At 48.5% G+C, this 16,473-nt stretch overlaps 1 protein-coding gene across 3 annotated transcripts in view; it reads right to left on the reverse strand.

Annotated features, from left to right (window-relative positions):
• DLEC1 (DLEC1 cilia and flagella associated protein) overlaps window positions 1–16,473 on the reverse strand; it is an 86,980-nt gene that overhangs the window by 21,016 nt on the left and 49,491 nt on the right. For all 3 annotated transcript variants that reach the window (XR_005722030.1, XR_005722029.1, XM_040246219.1), the window contains exons 11-19: window positions 15,393–15,483; window positions 14,610–14,772; window positions 13,521–13,713; window positions 12,697–12,755; window positions 11,944–12,112; window positions 11,625–11,718; window positions 11,300–11,430; window positions 11,032–11,190; window positions 8,096–8,235 (exon numbers count right to left, since the gene is read on the reverse strand). Coding sequence is in view for 1 of the 3 variants with exons in the window: in XM_040246219.1 (XP_040102153.1) it covers window positions 8,096–8,235; window positions 11,032–11,190; window positions 11,300–11,430; window positions 11,625–11,718; window positions 11,944–12,112; window positions 12,697–12,755; window positions 13,521–13,713; window positions 14,610–14,772; window positions 15,393–15,483 (1,199 nt within the window). In the remaining 2 variants the exon portion in view is untranslated. The remainder of the gene's footprint in view (window positions 1–8,095; window positions 8,236–11,031; window positions 11,191–11,299; window positions 11,431–11,624; window positions 11,719–11,943; window positions 12,113–12,696; window positions 12,756–13,520; window positions 13,714–14,609; window positions 14,773–15,392; window positions 15,484–16,473) is intronic.

A 16,473-nucleotide genomic window follows, 5' to 3' on the forward strand; every position in this document is an offset into this window, starting at 1 on the left:
AGTACAAAACAAACACACAGTTTAAATATATATATATATATATATACACACATGATTAAAACAATAATAATGAAAAGAACATCTGTGTTCCACCCTTGTCCAGCTTAAGAAGCAAAATATTACCCCCAGTCAATTTAAGAAAATAAATGTTATGCTTCAAAACAGTCTGAGAAGGGGTGGGAAGAAGTGGGTGAAGCATGTGGATGATACAGTATTTGCAATGATTTGATAATTGTTGAAGGCAGATGATGGATACACAGGGGCTCATTGTCAGACAGGAGGTGGATAGGCCCCTCTGAGGGTAGAGCAACTGGAGATTTATTCCCTATGGACTGAAACTCTAAGACAAGACTAGCAGGACAATTAAGGGAGGAGGCTGGGCCCTGTCCAGACCACATACTTTTCATTCCTAAAGTCAGGAGACGTCCCTGACCACACATGCGCAGAAAGGCTCCTTGAAGGTCAAAGGGGAATGATGCTAAGCTACCACTGAGCCCTGCCCGGAGCACATATTTCTCATTCCTGAAGTCAGGAGACCTCCCTGGCCACACATGCACAGAAAGGCTCCTTGAAGGTCAAAGAGGTGCGTGCAGGCACATGGACGGATCCTGAGACACAGCAGACATGAACCAGGAACATCAGCATGATCGGCCCCAGGAAACCCGGAAGAAACGCCCCATAAAAGTAACTCAAGTCACCATGAGGGCACGCCTCAGCAACTCGGGACTCTCCCTCTGAGTCTGCCCTTGTGTCTATCCACACGTACTGTCAGTTCAGTCCAGTCGCTCAGTCGTGTCCGACTCTTTGCAACCCCATGTACTGTAGCACGCCAGGCTCCCCTGTACTTCACTGTCTCCTGAAGTTTGCTCCAATTCATGTCCACTGAGTCAATGATGCTATCTAACCATCTCATCCTGTGTCACCCGCTTCTCCTTTTGCCTTCAATCTTTCCCAGCATCAGGGTCTTTTTCAATGAGTCGGCTCATCGCATCAGGCAGCCAAAATGTTGGAGCTTCAGCATCAATCCTTCCAATGAATACTGAGGGTTGATTCCCTTTAGGATTGACTGGTTTGATCTCCTTGCAGTTGAAAGGACTCTCAAGAGTCTTCTCCAGCACCACAATTGGAAAGCAGCAATTCTTCAGTGCTCACCCTTCTTTATAGTCCAACTCTCACATGGGTCCTCGACTACTGGAAAAACCATAGCTTTGACTATATGGACGTTTGTCAGCAAAGTGATGTCTCTGCTTTTTAATAGGATGTCTAGGTTTCTCATAGTTTTCCTTCCAAGGAGAAAATGTCTTTTAATTTCATGGCTGCAGTCACCATCCACAGTGATTTTGGACACCAAGAAAATAAAATCTGTTACTCATTCCACTATTTTCTCTTCTATTTGCCATGAAGTGGTGAGACTGGATACCATGATCTTAGATTTTGTTGAGTTTCAAGCCAGCGTTTTCATTCTACTCTTTCACCCTCATCAAGAGGCTCTTTAGATCCTTTTCACTTTCTACCATCAGAGTAGTATCATCCACGTATCTGAGGTTGTTGATATTCTGCCTGGAAATCTTGATTCATCCAGCCCAGCATTTCACATGATGTATTCTGCATAGAAGTTAAAAAGGCAGGGTGGCAATATACAGCCTTGGCATACTCCTTTCCCAATTCTGAACCACTCTGTTGTTCCAAGTCCAGTTCTAACTGCTGCTTCTTGACCAGCATACAGGTTTCTCAGGAGACAAGTAAGGTGGCATTTCCAAGTAAGGTATTTCCATCTCTAAGAATTTTCCACAGTTTGTTGTGACCCACACAGTCAAAGGCTTTCATATAGTCAGTGAAGCAGAAATAGATGTTTTTCTGGAATTCCCTTGTTTTCTCTATGAGCCAGTGAATGTTGGCAATTGGATCTCTGGTTCCTCTGCCTTTTCTAAATCCACGAACATGTGGAAGTTCTCAGTTCATGTACTGCTGATGCCTAGCTTGAAGGATTTTGAGCATAACCTTACTAGCATGTGAAATGAGCACACTTGTATGGTAGTCTGAACATTCTTTGGCATTGCCCTTCTTTGGGAATGGAAAGAAAACTGACCTTTTCCAGTCTTGTGGTCACTGAGTTTTCCAAATTTGCTGGCATATTGAGTGCAGCACTTTACATCACCATTTTTTTAGGATTTTAAATAGCTCAGCTGGAATTCCATCCCCTCCACTATCTTTGTCTGTAGTAATGCTTCCTAAGGCCCACTGAACTTCACACTCCAGGATGTATAGCTCTAGGTGAGTGACTACATCACTGGTTATTTGGGTCATTAAGACCTTTTTTATATAGTTTTTTTTAGTTGCTTTTGTTTATTTTACAATATTGTATAGGTTTTGCCATACATTGACATGAATCCACCCCAGGTGTACATGTGTTCCCCATCCTGAATCCCCCTCCCACCTCCCTCCCCATCCCATCCCTCTGGGTCATCCCAGTGCACCAGCCCTGAACACCCGTCTCATGCATCAAACCTGGTCTGGCGATTTGTTTCTTATATGATATTATACATGTTTCAATGCCATTCTCCCAAATCAGCCTACCCTCGCCCTCTACCACAGAGTCCAGAAGACTGTTCTATACATCTGTGTCTCTTGCTGTCTCGCATACAGGGTTATCGTTATATAGTTTTTCTATATATTCTGGCCACCTCTTCTGAACCTCTTCTACTTCTGTTAGATCCTTACCACTTCTATCCTTTATCGTGGCCATCCTCGTGTGAAATGTTCCCTTGACCTCTCTGATTTTCTTGACGAGATCTCTAGTCTTTCCTTTCTATTCTATTGTTTACCTCTTTTTTTTTTTGCATTGTTCATTTAAAAAGGACTTCTTATCTCTCCTTGCTATTCTCTGGAACTCTGCATTCAGTTAGGTTTATCTTTCCCTTTCTCCCTTGCCTTTTGCTTCTCTTCTTTCCTTATCTATCTGTAAAGCCTCCTCAGACAATCACTTTGCCTTCTTGCTCTTCTTGGGGATGGTTTTGGTCACTGCCTCTTGTATGCACCTTCATCCATAGTTCTTCAGGCACTCTGTCTACCAGATCTAATTCCTTGAATTTATCCATCACCTCCACTGTATAATTGTAAGGGATCTGATTTAGGTCATACCTGAATGGCCTGGTGGTTTTCCCTACATGCTTCAGTTTAAGCCTGAATTTTGCAATGAAGAGTTCATGATCTGAGCCACGTGATCTGAGCCACCTGGATCTGAAGCTCCAGGTCGTCTTCTCACTGACTGTATGGGGCGTCTCCATCTTTGACTGCAAAGAACAAAATCAATCTGATTTTGGTATTGACCATCTGATGGTGTCCACGTGTAGAGTCATCTCTTGTGTTGTTGGAAGAGGGTGTTTGCTATGACCAGCATGTTCTCTTGACAAAACTCCGTTAGCCTTTAACCTGCTTCACTTTGTACTCCAAGGCCAAATGTGTCTATTACTCCAGATATCTTCTCTTGACTTCCTACTTCTGCATTTCAATCCCCTATGATGAAGAGGATATCTTTTTTTTGGTGTTAGTTCTAGGAGGTCTTCATGGAACTGTTCAACTTCAGCTTCTTTGGCATTAGTGGGTGGGGCACAGACTTGGATTACTGTGATACTGAATGATTTGCCTTGGAAAGGAAGCAAGATCATTGTGTCGTTTCTGAGACTGCACCCAAGTACTGAATTTAGAACTCTTTTGTTGACTATGAGGGCTACTCCATTTCTCCTATGGGATTCTTGCCCACAATAGTAGATAAAGTGTTCATCTGAATTAAATTCGCCCATTCCTGCGCATTTTAGCTCACTGATGCCTAAGATATCGATGTTTATTCTTGCCATCTCCTGCTTGACGACATCCAGTTTACCTTGATTTATGGACCTAACATTCCAAGTTCCTATGCAACACTGTTCTCTACAGCATTGGACTTCACTTTCACTACCACACACATTCACAACTGAGTGTCGTTTCCGCTTTGGCCCAGCTGCTTCATTCTTTCCTAAGTTATTAGTAATTGCTGTCTGATCTTCCCCAATAGCATACTGGATACCTTCCAACCACAGGGGCTCATCTTTCAGTGTCATATCTTTTTGTCTTTTCATCTGCTCATGGGGTTCTTGGGTCTCTAATACTGCAGTGGTTTGCCATTCCCTTCTCCAGGGGGCCACATCTTGTCTTGGGTGGCCCTGCACAGCATGGCTCATAGCTTCACTGAGTTATGCAAGCCCCTTTGGTGTGACAAGGCTGTGATCCATGAAGGGGACCACATATACACTCAACTAATATTCGACAAGAAAGCCAAGAACACCCTAAATAGACATTTCTCCAAGGAAGACAGAGATGGCCAACAGGTATGTGAAAAGCTGCTCAATGTTGATAATTATTAAAGAAATGCTAATCAAAACCACAATGAGGTATTACCTCACATCAGAACGGCTATCATCAAAAAGTCTACTACAGTAAGTGCTAGGGAATGTGTAGAGAAAAGGGAACCTTCCTACACTGTTGGTGGAAATGTAAATTGCTGCAGCCACAGTGGAAAATATTATGAAGGTTCTTTAAAGAATAAAAATAGGGCTACCATACGATTCAGAAATCCCACTCCTGGACATGTATCTTGAGAAAAGTCTTACCTGAAAAGATACATGCACCCCCAACATTCACTGCAGCCCCATTTACAATAAGCAAGCTAAATGTCCATTGACAGATGAATGGATAAAGACTATGTGCTGTATATATGCAATGGACTTTTACTCAGCCATAAAAGAGTTAAAGCATGCCATCTGCAACAATGTGGACGGACCTGGAGATGATTACACTAAGAGAAGTCAGTCGGAGGAAGACAAATATCTGATATCACTTATATGTAAAATCTAAAAAAAAAAGATACAAATGAACTTATAAAATCAGAAATAGACTTACAGAGATAGGAAACAAATTTATGGTTACCAAAGATGACAGTGGGGGTGGAGTATGGGGGGGAGGATAAATTCAGTTCAGTTCAGTTGCTCAGTCGTGTCCGACTCTTTGTGACCCCATGAACCACAGCACGCCAGGCCTCCCTGTCCATCACCAACTCCTGGAGGCCACTGAAACCCATGTCCATTGAGTTGGTGATGTCATCCAACCATCTCATCCTCTGTCGTCCCCTGCTCCTCCTGCCCTCAATCTTTCCCAGGATCAGGGTCTCTTCCAATGAGTCAGCTCTTTGCATCAGGTGGCCAAAGTACTGGAGTTTCAGCTTCGACATTAGTCCTTCCAATGAACACCCAGGACTGATCTCTTTTAGGATGGACTGGTTGGATCTCCTGCAGTCCAAGGGACTCTCAAGAGTCTTCTCCAACACAACAGTTCAAAAGCATCAATTCTTCTGTGCTCAGTTTTCTTTATAGTCCAACTCTCACATCTATGCATGACCACGGGAAAAATCATAGCCTTGACTACACAGACCTTTGTTGGGAAAGTAATGTCTCTGCTTTTTAATATGCTGTCTAGGTTGGTCATACACAGTACTATATATTAAACAGGTAAACAGCAAGGACCTACTATACAGCACAAGGAACTATACTCAATATTCTGTAGTAAGCTATAATGGAAAAGAATCTGAAAAACAATATATATATAAAAGAATACACACACACATATATGTATATATATAACTGAGTCACTTTGCTATACACTTGAAATTAACACAACCGTGTAAATTAACTATTACTTCAATTAAAAAAAAAACAAAACACCTAATGGGGAAAGGACACTGTCTTCAACAAATGGTATTGGGAAAAGTAGATAACCACATGTAGAAAAATGAAATTGAACCCTCATCTTATACCACTCACAAAAACTAACTTGAAATTGATCAAAGACTTAAACGTAAGACCTGATCTTTATACTATAAAACATCTAGAAGAAAACACAGGGAAGAAGTTCCTTGACATCTTGAGGAATGTTTTTTTGGATCTGACACTGAAAATACCAAAAAACAGTAAGAGCAAAAATGAACAAGTGAAGGACTTCCCTAGCAGTCCAGTGGTTAAGACTCTGCTTCCACTGCAAGGGGCGCAGGTTTGACCTCTGTTTGGGATCTAAGCTCCTGCACACCACAGGCCGTGCTGTGCATCCCACCAAAATAAATAAAATAGAAAGCCTATAAAAAATAATATACAAGTGAGACTACATCAAACTAAAAAGCTCCTGCACAGCAAAAGAAACAGTGAACGAAATGAAAATGCAACCTACCAAATGAGAGAAGTATTTGCACACTGTGGAAGACAAAGAATGCAGTCTGCCATTTCAGTAAACAAAGGATGTTGCAACCATCAAGCCAGCAGCCACTGCACCTGTTCCCAACAGTGCATCCTGAGTGGAATTCAGGATAGAATTCCTGAATTCATTAAGATGCATATCAAAGAAATTATTTCAATAAGCCTAGACCTTTGTGTCTTCCCAAGGCCAGGTAGCACAGTGGTAAAGAACTCACATTTAAAAATGGGCAGAGGAACTAGACATTTTCAGAAAGGCGGCATCCAAACAGCCGACAGGTATATGAAGAGATGCTCAGTATCACTAAGCAACAGGGAAATGCAAATCAAAATCACAATGAGATATGACTTCACACCTGTTAGAACTGCTATCTTGAGTAAGACAAAAGATAACAAATGTTGCTGAGGAAGTGGGGAAAAGGGAACCCTTGTTCACCACTGGTAGGAATGTAAATTGGTTCAGTCACAACCGAAAAGGTATGAAGGATCCTCAAAGTATTAAAAATCAAACTACCATCTGACCCAGCAATTCCACTTGTGAGTATATATCCAAAGCGAATGAAAACAGGATATCAAAGAGATATTTGTATCCCCATGTTTACTGCAGCATTATTCACAATAGGCAAGGCATAGAAGCACCCTAAGTGTCTGTCAGCAGATGAATGGATAAAGATGAGGCGGTTTTTGCATACAATGGAATATTATTCAGCCATGAGAAAGAAGGAAATTCTGCCATTTGCAACAACGTGGATGGACCTTGAGCACATTGTGCTAAGTGAGGTAAGTCTGAGAAAGACAAATTCTCTATAATCTCACTTATACCTAGAATCTAAAAAAGCCAAAAGAAATAGAGTAGCACGGTGGTTTCCAGCAGCTGGGGCTGGGCCAGGGTCAATAGGAGAGATGCTGTTTAAGGGTACAAATCTCCAACTAATACGTAAACAAGTCCTGGGGACCTAATGTGAAGTATGGTGATTATGTACAATACTGTATTATATACATCAAACCTGCTGGGAGACTTGGTTATTCTCACCACAAAAAGGAAAATATAATTACATAAAGTGATGGAGGTGTAAGCTAAATACTTCAGTGGCAATCGTGCTGAAACATATAAATGGATCAGGTCAGTATTTTCTTTTTTTCTTTTCTTTTTTTTGGCTGCACTGTGCAGCTTGTGGGATATCTCAGTTCCCCAACCAGGGATGGAACTCGTGCCCCAGGCAGTGCAAGTGCGGAGTCTTAACCACTGGACCCTCAGGGAAGCCTCAGGTCAGTACATTGTACACCTTAAGCTTACACAATGTAACGAGTCAACTGAGTCTCAACAAAAGAAAAAATCTGCCAGTTAGTTTGCATCTATTCTCCTGCTGATGAACATTCTTGTTTCCAGCTTTTCCCTATCATTAACAGTCCAGCTATGAGCCTTCCAGGATGAGCACAGGGCTCCCACTGCACACGTCTAAGTTTCTCTGCAACTATATCCAGGACTAATGCTGGACCAAGGGTACTGTCACCCTTCTACCAGGTAACAAAACGTTGTGCCAAGTGGCTGCATTACTGTACATTGCTTCATTCCTTTAGCACACATACACTAGAAGGATACATATACCCTATAATATTACTAGTGACTGATGTCCAGGTAATAGATTATGGATCATTTTCATTTCCTTTTTTGTAATTTCAAAACTTTATAATATAAACATCTTATCAATACCTTTAAATTCCAAAACGTCTACAAACACGAAACTACATATGATATAAATAAATATGCCGTTAATATGCAGCGTGTGTTGTACAGGTTCCCTGCATTCCTTTACCTCCAGGCCCCGTCTACCACCTCCAGCTCCAGGACGGTCTGCAGACGCTGGCAGCGCCGGGCCTCCAAGGTGATGCTCACTCTGCACTCCCCCAGCGGCTGTACTTGGCCGCTCGATGGCTCGATGTCGAAGGGAGACACCTGATGCGGAGAAGGGTGAGCGGTGGGGACCCTTGGAACTGCAGAATTGGGGGCTGGCCATGACCAACCAGGGTCACCCCCAAGCTGCACCCCCAGCCTCCGGAGTGCTTCCAGGGTCGGAAGAAGACTGCGGACGGGGGAGCACAGGTGAGCAAGTGCTCAAGATGAGGAGGAGAAGACGATGAAAAGTGAGTCTCCAAGGAAAGGCGGTGGAAGGCAGAGGGAGGTGCCTTCGGAGTGGTGGCTCTGAGCGGTCTGCCCGCCCCACTGCGCAGGTGCGGGTCAGGAGCTGCGGCTCCAAGAAGGAAGGACAAGCCCCCAGACCGCGGGAGGGCCCAAGCTTCTATGTGGCCACAGATGTGTCCTTGCACTTACAACTGTGTCTTCTTGGGACAGACCCCTCCCTCATATCCTCTGCTTTAGTTCCTCTCTGAAACACCTAGAAAATAGTAACTGGTGCACGTTTCCTAAGTTGTTTTACAGATGCTTAAACCACCACCAAATGGAAGAAGTTAACTACTTGAAGACCATGAGCGCATAGTCCCTTGATGTACTGGAGCCTGGGAATTGATCATGTTAATCGCTGTGACACTACCTTGTCGTCAACCAACCAGAGAACTGTGCACGAGCTGACCAGACTCTGTAACCCCCTTTCCTCACCTGGTCTTTAAAAACGTTTGGCTGAAACCCTTCAGGAGTTCCGGGCTTTTTGAGTGTGAGCCACACGTTCTCCTTGTCTGGCACCTTACAATAAACGCTACACTTCCCTTCACCACAACCCAGTGTCAGTAAACTGGCTTTCCTGCATGTGGATGATCAGGACCCAAGTCTGGTTTTGGTAACACCCATGTGATCCCTTCCCCACACGGTCACCCCCTCACCTAATCCCCCACCGCAGTTAGTTCACGTTTACCTGACGTGTCCACCTCCTGCCCCGTACTAGGCGCTAAAAGGGAAGGGAGACGGCTCGGGGACTACAGTGCCCCCGACTGTATACCCCAGGACCCTAGATGGGCCACAGTGACTAGCAGGGTGTCACTGGGCATGGAAAGACCACAACCAGGAACAACATAACTCCTCTCTCGTCTCTTTCTTCCTTGAGACCAAAACCATGAATGAATGCAAGGCCCTGCCCTGGGCCAGCCTGCCTCCTGCGCTGGCAGCAGTGCTGTGCTGTCTTGGGCCCTGTGCTTTCTCGCTGCAGAGGTTTCACTGCCCAGGCACTAGCGGGTGGGGAGTAGGGCTGGCCTACACCTCAGGAAAAGTAGCTGTCTCTCCTGAGCGTTGGGTCCAAGCTGAGCTGGGAAGGGAAGCGCTCCTTTGCGTTCTTCGCTCATTGTTTTTCACATGGAGCCCAAGGCATGTGTGTATGTGGCGGGGGGCAGGCTTTGGTCTGGGGGTGGGTTTCTGGATCCTGACTTGGGCACAGCCAACAAACCCCAATTCTCAATATTTGGAGAGCTCACAAGAATACAGTACACAGAACTACAGAGATTGCTACCAGCTTCAATTTGGACATAAATCAACACACGGTGAAACTGATAATTACTTCAATTATAAAATGTAGTTATTCTTCACAGTGGGAGGAAAAACACAGACTGGGAATCAGGGAAATGGGATCTGATATGATTCTGCCACCTAGTAGTGGTGTGGCCCTGGGGAAGCCTCCAACCCTCTCTATGTCTATCCAATGAGGCGGCTGGCTGAGGTCCATGTTTCCAACTGTGCTCTGGGAAATCCCAGGGACTCCCCAGAAGTCCTAGAGTTGGGGGGTGGGATGTGGGGAGAGGCAGGATGCCTGATCAGGGGGCCTCTGGTTCATACTCTACTCTACATCTTGGGTTTCTGTTGAAGGTTTCATTTGAATAAAAGGTTACTAAGAACACCTGCCCCCGTCCCAGTTTCAGCCTCTGGTTCCACGAGCCAGGCAGGGTGACCAGTGAGCCCTGGGGGTATCCAGCATTAACTCCAAGCCTGTGGAACAGATCCCGTGGCAATGGTTTTGGCCACTCGAAACAAAACTGTCTTCACTTCTCAGTTTCAGAGTGCCCAGGGGGGAAGCAAGGCTCCCAGGTGAAGAGGAATAGCTTTCAAGGGGAAAGAAAGTGGGCAGCAGGGGAACCTGGTGAGCTGTTGGCCTGGCCAGAGTCTCACACGTGCAGCGACCGCACCCACGTGTGAAGAGTGGGTGTGGTGAGTCAGTGATTTCCTGGGCCTGCTGGTGGTGCGGCTTGGGCTTGTTCAGGATTGAACGTGGTATTTAGACACGATGCCCTAATTTAGATGTTGACAGTAAATACTTAGCCGCTTTTAATATTTTCTATTTTTAGAGAAAACGAAAGCGTGCCATTTGAGTGGCCGTGATTTTCCTTTCGGAGACTTTTTGGTTTGGGTCACACGCTCACCGCCTGGTGGCAGGTCCTCAAAACTGCAAGCATGATCCTTGGGAAGCTTGGACTCCCAGCAGCGCGCCTGCCCTTTCCCCGAGACCCTGGAAGCTTCCCTCCCAACTCCGCTGCCCACTTTCTTCCTGACTCCGGCTACTCTGACAGAGGGAGAAACCTTTGTCCTAGCTCTGTGTCAGAAGGCAGAGAGAGGAACAGGAAAATCCAGTCTCCAGGGTTCCGCTCTGCGGTAAAAAGGACGGGGAGTCGAGGGACACTGCCAAGCAAAGGTCATCAGGCAGGCTTTTCCTCTCCCAGCCTGAGCGCGCCAGCTTCAGAGTCAAGGAGTCACTGCTCACACATCACATGGGTTAATCTGCGCCTGGGGGTGGGGTGGCATCACAGAACTTACGTCCTCTTGCCTTTCTTGCAGGGAGACCTGGCTCTCCTTCATGGCCCATGTGGCCGGGAGCTGGCTGAGGTTCCGGATCTGGATAAAGTTGGTGGCTTTCTGTCCCAGGCGCAGCAAACCAAACTGAAGGGCTGAGACGTCGATGACCAGGGCCGGCCCCTGAGGCACCCAGAGGGGCCGGTCACTGGGCCACCCGGGTGTGGGCTTGGTGCCCTGCCCAGGTGCCCACTTTCCAGTCTGCCTAGCCGCCTGGCCCCATCACAGGCACCTTAAAGGCCGCCTCAATGTGCAACACCACGGGCGTGGGTGAATCTTTGATCTCACACAGCAGGTTCTGGCTCGTTGGGCCAGGGACACCCCCGGTAAAGTTCAACTCAAAATCTTCGACCTCGCTGGGCTCTGGGAGAAGAAGGGTGAGGTGAGGGGGGGAAGATGCGCAGGGGCGGCAGGCCTAGATGTTGGGCCCCTCCTCATGTCGTGGCCAGGGCTGGGCTGTGGCTGGAGCTGATCACGGGGCCTCGAACTCCTGCCCAGGCTCCTGTGACCACGAGCTCCCGCTCCCCCGCCAGCCCCTCCCGCGGTCCCTGAAGTACCGATGGTCCCCGTGCAGGGCTCCACCTCAATGATGTGACAGTCGCTGATCGTCCCCCACGTGTACCTGATGGCTGACTTGCTGTTGTTCCACATCTGAAAAGACACACCCCGACCCGGGCTCCCCGCGAGACTGTACTCGCTAAAGGATTGAGGGGTTTGGGCCTCAAAAAAGGTCCTCTCCAAACCCTCCCAGCTAATTCCCGGCCACTCGACAGCACCAACAGGGTTTGTGGGTAACGTATCAGGCCAGAGACTTCTGAGCCCACCCAGGAACTTGTGCCGAGTTCAGCACCATCTCAACCAGTCCAGGCTACCTACCTTAAAATTCTTCTTCACGTTTATGCCAATATAGTTCTCCCCAGGGATGATGAGGGCATATGGTTCTAGGAGAACCTGGAAAGGTTCCACTGAGCCCTTCACCTCGATTTCCAGGACGATCACATCATCCATGCAGTACGAGGGGTCCTTGGAGTTTTCCAAGTCCAAACTGAACACAAACCCACCATGAGCTAAGAGTCATCGTGTCCCCTATCTCTGGTCCTGTGAAAGGAAAGCACGCCCTGCCCACAGCTACCGAGCCCCCAGAAATTGGAGGTGTCAGCAATGCCCTGAAACAAGCGAATGCCTGCAGATGTGCTGGCAGCTCAACTGCAGGCCAGGACCAAGTTCCCTCCTTGTGTTTCCAGGGACCACAGTGCTGCCGCACCAGCCTGGAATTCTCCAGCAGCTGACCGGGGACCCCCCCCGCAGCGACAGCCCACTTAGGGAAGAGTTGGCAGAGGTGTCACTAACTCCTTCCTCCATTAGCACCACCCCCCAGGGGCCACTGGTAGCAACTGTGAGCACGGGGCACCGTTTCCAGGTTCCAGGGTGCACAATCAGAGAGCTGTTCCCTGCTGCAGAGCCCGCTCCAAGCCTGGTGCCAGGGCAAGGTAAGGAGCTCTCACCTGCCAAAGTGTGCTGGGGGTCAGGGGCTCATCCACTCAGTCCTGGTGCCTCCCCCTCCAGCATCCTCCATGGGAGGGCAGGCCTGGTGCCCACCCCTCAGCCAAGGGCCTGGGTCCTGCTCACCTAACAGGCTCTGGGACTTCCTCCAGCACCATCTGGAGCACACTGTGAAAATCCCTTGGCTGCAAGACAAACACAGCACCCTGAAGATGAAAGCCCGCCCCAGGGAAGCGTCGAGTCACAGCAGCAATCCTCCCCGTGGGCCGGCCGCCACAGACACCTTCCTGAGACACGACACTGCTTCCCTGCAGCCTCTCCCCACACTGGGGGAAACGGGGGCTGCCAGGACGTGAGCCTTGACTCAGGGACTGGGGGCCACTGCAGTCTCAAGACTGGCATGCCCACCTCAGCTGGGCCTGGGGGACGGGAAGGTCCTTGGCAGTGCCCTCAATGTGTCTGAAGCATCAAGCCTTCCTGGGACAGACAGTATCAGGGGCTGAATGATGGGCTGAGAGGCAGACCTGCTGTCTTACCAACAAGGCCAGCTGGGAACCCCCTGCCTGCTCCACCCTCGCCTGTTACATACAGGGCTTCACTTTGGGAATCGAGGGCTGTGTGAGCCTTGCCCTGGGGGACCCCACCTCACTGTCTGGCAGGAATGGTAACACCTCTGATGGAGTAGAAACATGGAAGACACTAGAGTTGAAGTGAGGCCAGACTTGCTCAGGACAGGGTGTGCGGGAGGGGGCCAGGTAAGACGAGCTGCTTGGTCCTGCACACACTAAGCCCGTCCGCTAGCCCCACTCTTGGCTAAGCGCTGGCCTTGGCAGGACACCAGGGATCTCCACAGGGTCAGCTGTGGCTTTGACATCACCAAAGAACAGGGACGGAGGGTGAAACCTGCATGACCCAATTGTGTGCAGCCACCAAGATGGCCCCATTTGAACCTCTTGAGGGGAGAAGCTCAGGATGAACTCGTGGTCTGTGTGGGGGCTGAGAACGCCCATCTTGGGGGTGATGCAGAAGGCCGTCTCCCTGTCTGGGTGGTACTTGATGCTGTCTGTGCTGTAGGTTTCTCCGGGCATCAGGGACCGCAGGTTGGGCTTCATGATCTGCCAGTGGAAGGCCAGCTCCACGTGCCTGCAGGGGCAACCCTGACAGTAGGCAGTGGAGCCAAGGCCATGGCCCAATTCTGCCAACCAGCCCTCCCGGCCCCTGCTGCTGATGGCAGGTGTGGGTGGGGCGGGAGATGGCAGGCGAGAACTGCTCCTTGTGCCAGGTAACAGAGCCTGTGTAAGGCCTGGGTCATGGGGACAGTAAGCCAGGAGGCACCCTGCGGTCTGCCCCGGCGTAATGGCGAGGCTGAGAGGGTGCTCAGAGAATAAATGTCAGTGACAGCTGAACCCACAGACCTTCAGCTGTCTGACCCTGGGACGTGAGAGAGTTCCTCTCATGGGCTGGGCAGGAATTCTCTGGAAAACTGTTCCTGGTTAAGGATAGACCAGAGGGGCTTCCCAGTGACGCTAGTGGTAAAGAACCTGCCTGCCCATGCAGGAGACATAAGAGACATGGGCTCGACCCCTGGGCTGGGAAGATTTCCTGGAGGAGGGCACGGCAACCCACTCCAGTATTCTTGCCTGGAGAGTCCCATGGACACAGCAGCCTGGTAGGCTACAGTCTCTAGGGCTGCAAAGAGTTGGACATGACTGAAGTGACTTAACACGCAGAGGATCGAGAGCAACACTGCTCAGTATGACTCCCTGCACTGCTGGAGATCTTGCAGATCTGTTCTCTCCAATATGACAGCCACTAGCTACTCATGCACTGAGCGCTTCAAATGTGGCTGGCGCCACTGAAGAAGTGAGTGTTTCATTTTATTTTAGTTCATTTCCATTTAAACGGTCACGTGTGGCTAGCAAGTACCATGATGAACAGTGCACATCCGGATCCTCCCATCCTGTGCTCAGATTCAGGGTGTCAGGCCAGGTGAGAAGGGAGCAGGGTGTGTGCTGGGGTCCCACACAGGCGTCACTCACGTGGCGTTTCTAATAATCAGCAGTTTGCTGGCGGTGGACTGAAGGTTTTCAGGTTCAAAGCGTATGAAGTACTGGGCTGTTAAGTCTGTGAGCTCTCCAGGCTCCGGCTGACTTTTCTCACCAGAAATATAGATCAGATCCAGAGCAACCAGCTGCCCAACTCCTGACAAGGTTAGGGGAGCAACGTTTCACGAGGGCTGAAGTCAGGACTCTGGCCGAAGGCTGTCACAGGACCCAGGTCACCATCCACATGCAACTAACTGGCCACAATCATGACCCCAGGAAGTGCACACACAGGGAGCCAACAGCATACAGACTCACGTTGTCACATTGTCACAGACCAACAAGAGGTGATTCTGCTAACCTAGCACGTGATGGGCACTCAATTAATGCCTGCTGGGTGAACTGGGTGGATGGTAGACAGAGGTGCCGGGAAGGAACGGGGCGCCCAAGGAAACGCAGGAGGACACCCCTTGTAACAGCAGAAACCTAGGTGCGCCCTGGCTGTTTCTGTGTGAGTCACTGGCAGGTCCCCAAAGGTCTAGGTGAGTTTCAAAGTGACATGATGAAAGACTGTCCTCCAGGTTTCCATCTCTGTCGCACTAGAGGGCCCCTTGGGACAGGCCTGTGGGCCACACTGCCATGGGTCTCTAAAGTCTGGCCAGAGCAAGAGGCCCCAAACTGGAGCCCAATGCCCGGAGGCTGCAGCATTCCAAGTGCACCACCGCTCCCCTCCCCATAGCCATGGACCAGACTCCCGCCCCGGGAGCACACCACGCCCACCTGTGGTCACCAGCTCCTTTATCTGGCAATTGTCACACACGATGACGAAGGTCTGCTCTGCCTTTCCCAGGCTGGTTGGGAGGAACAGGACCTGGGGAGGAAAGGGCTGTCCTGCAGCCTCCCGTGAAGGGGCTTCTTCCCCATCACCTCCTCCTCTTGGCCGCACCCCCTGCCTCGGGCCTCCCCTTCTGGCCGTCTCCCTGGGGTCCAGCCCAGGCTCCAGGATATGAAGAGAGAATTCACAGAGACGGAAATAAAAATGGCTCTTAAACAACATGTTTAACCTCATTCATGATCAAAAATGGAAATGCAAACCATCCAGAAAAAGTTTCACGCCTCCTACTGGCAAAGAGCAGAAAGTTAGCGATCATGAACGCAGTTGACAGGGTGCCTTAATTTTCTTCAAACTACTCTAAAGGGCCGGGGTAGGGTTTGGTGGGAAGAGACAGAGGAATATAAAGGCAATGAGGTTGGCCAAGAGTTGAGAAAAGTTGAAGCTGGGTAATGAGTACCTGGGTGATCCTTAAACTCTTCTGTTTTTTTATATGGGTTATTTTTGGAGAGGGGCTTGGCCAGTTGGACTTCTGTCCTTTTAAGCATAGTTGACTTACAATGTTAGGCTAGTTCAAGTGTACAGCAAGGTAATTCTGTTATACGTGTGTGTGTATAACATATATACATACACACACACACATATATACGTATATATCTATTCATTTTCAGATGATTCGTATTATGATGATTAATATTTTGACTGAGCCACGAAGCTGGTTGAATCTTAAGTTTCCCGACCAGGGATCAAAGCCATGCTCCCTGCAAGGTAAGCACAGCCTCCTAACTACTGGACCACCATGGAATTCCCTGTATATGTTTTAAAACATCCATGATAACAGATTTTTTAAAAAGTTTGATAACATATTGTGCTGGCAAAGATATGAGGAAACAGGCACCTTCATATACTATTGTTGGAAGCATAAAATAATATAATCCAAATGGTGGGGATTTTGGCAACATGCACCGTAATTAGAAGGGCAGAGGCCCTAAGTCAGCAAATGCACAACAAGGACTGTATCCTGCAGGT

Source organism: Oryx dammah, unplaced genomic scaffold (assembly GCF_014754425.2).
Source record: "Oryx dammah isolate SB20612 unplaced genomic scaffold, SCBI_Odam_1.1 HiC_scaffold_9, whole genome shotgun sequence".
Classification (NCBI taxonomy): domain Eukaryota; kingdom Metazoa; phylum Chordata; class Mammalia; order Artiodactyla; family Bovidae; genus Oryx; species Oryx dammah.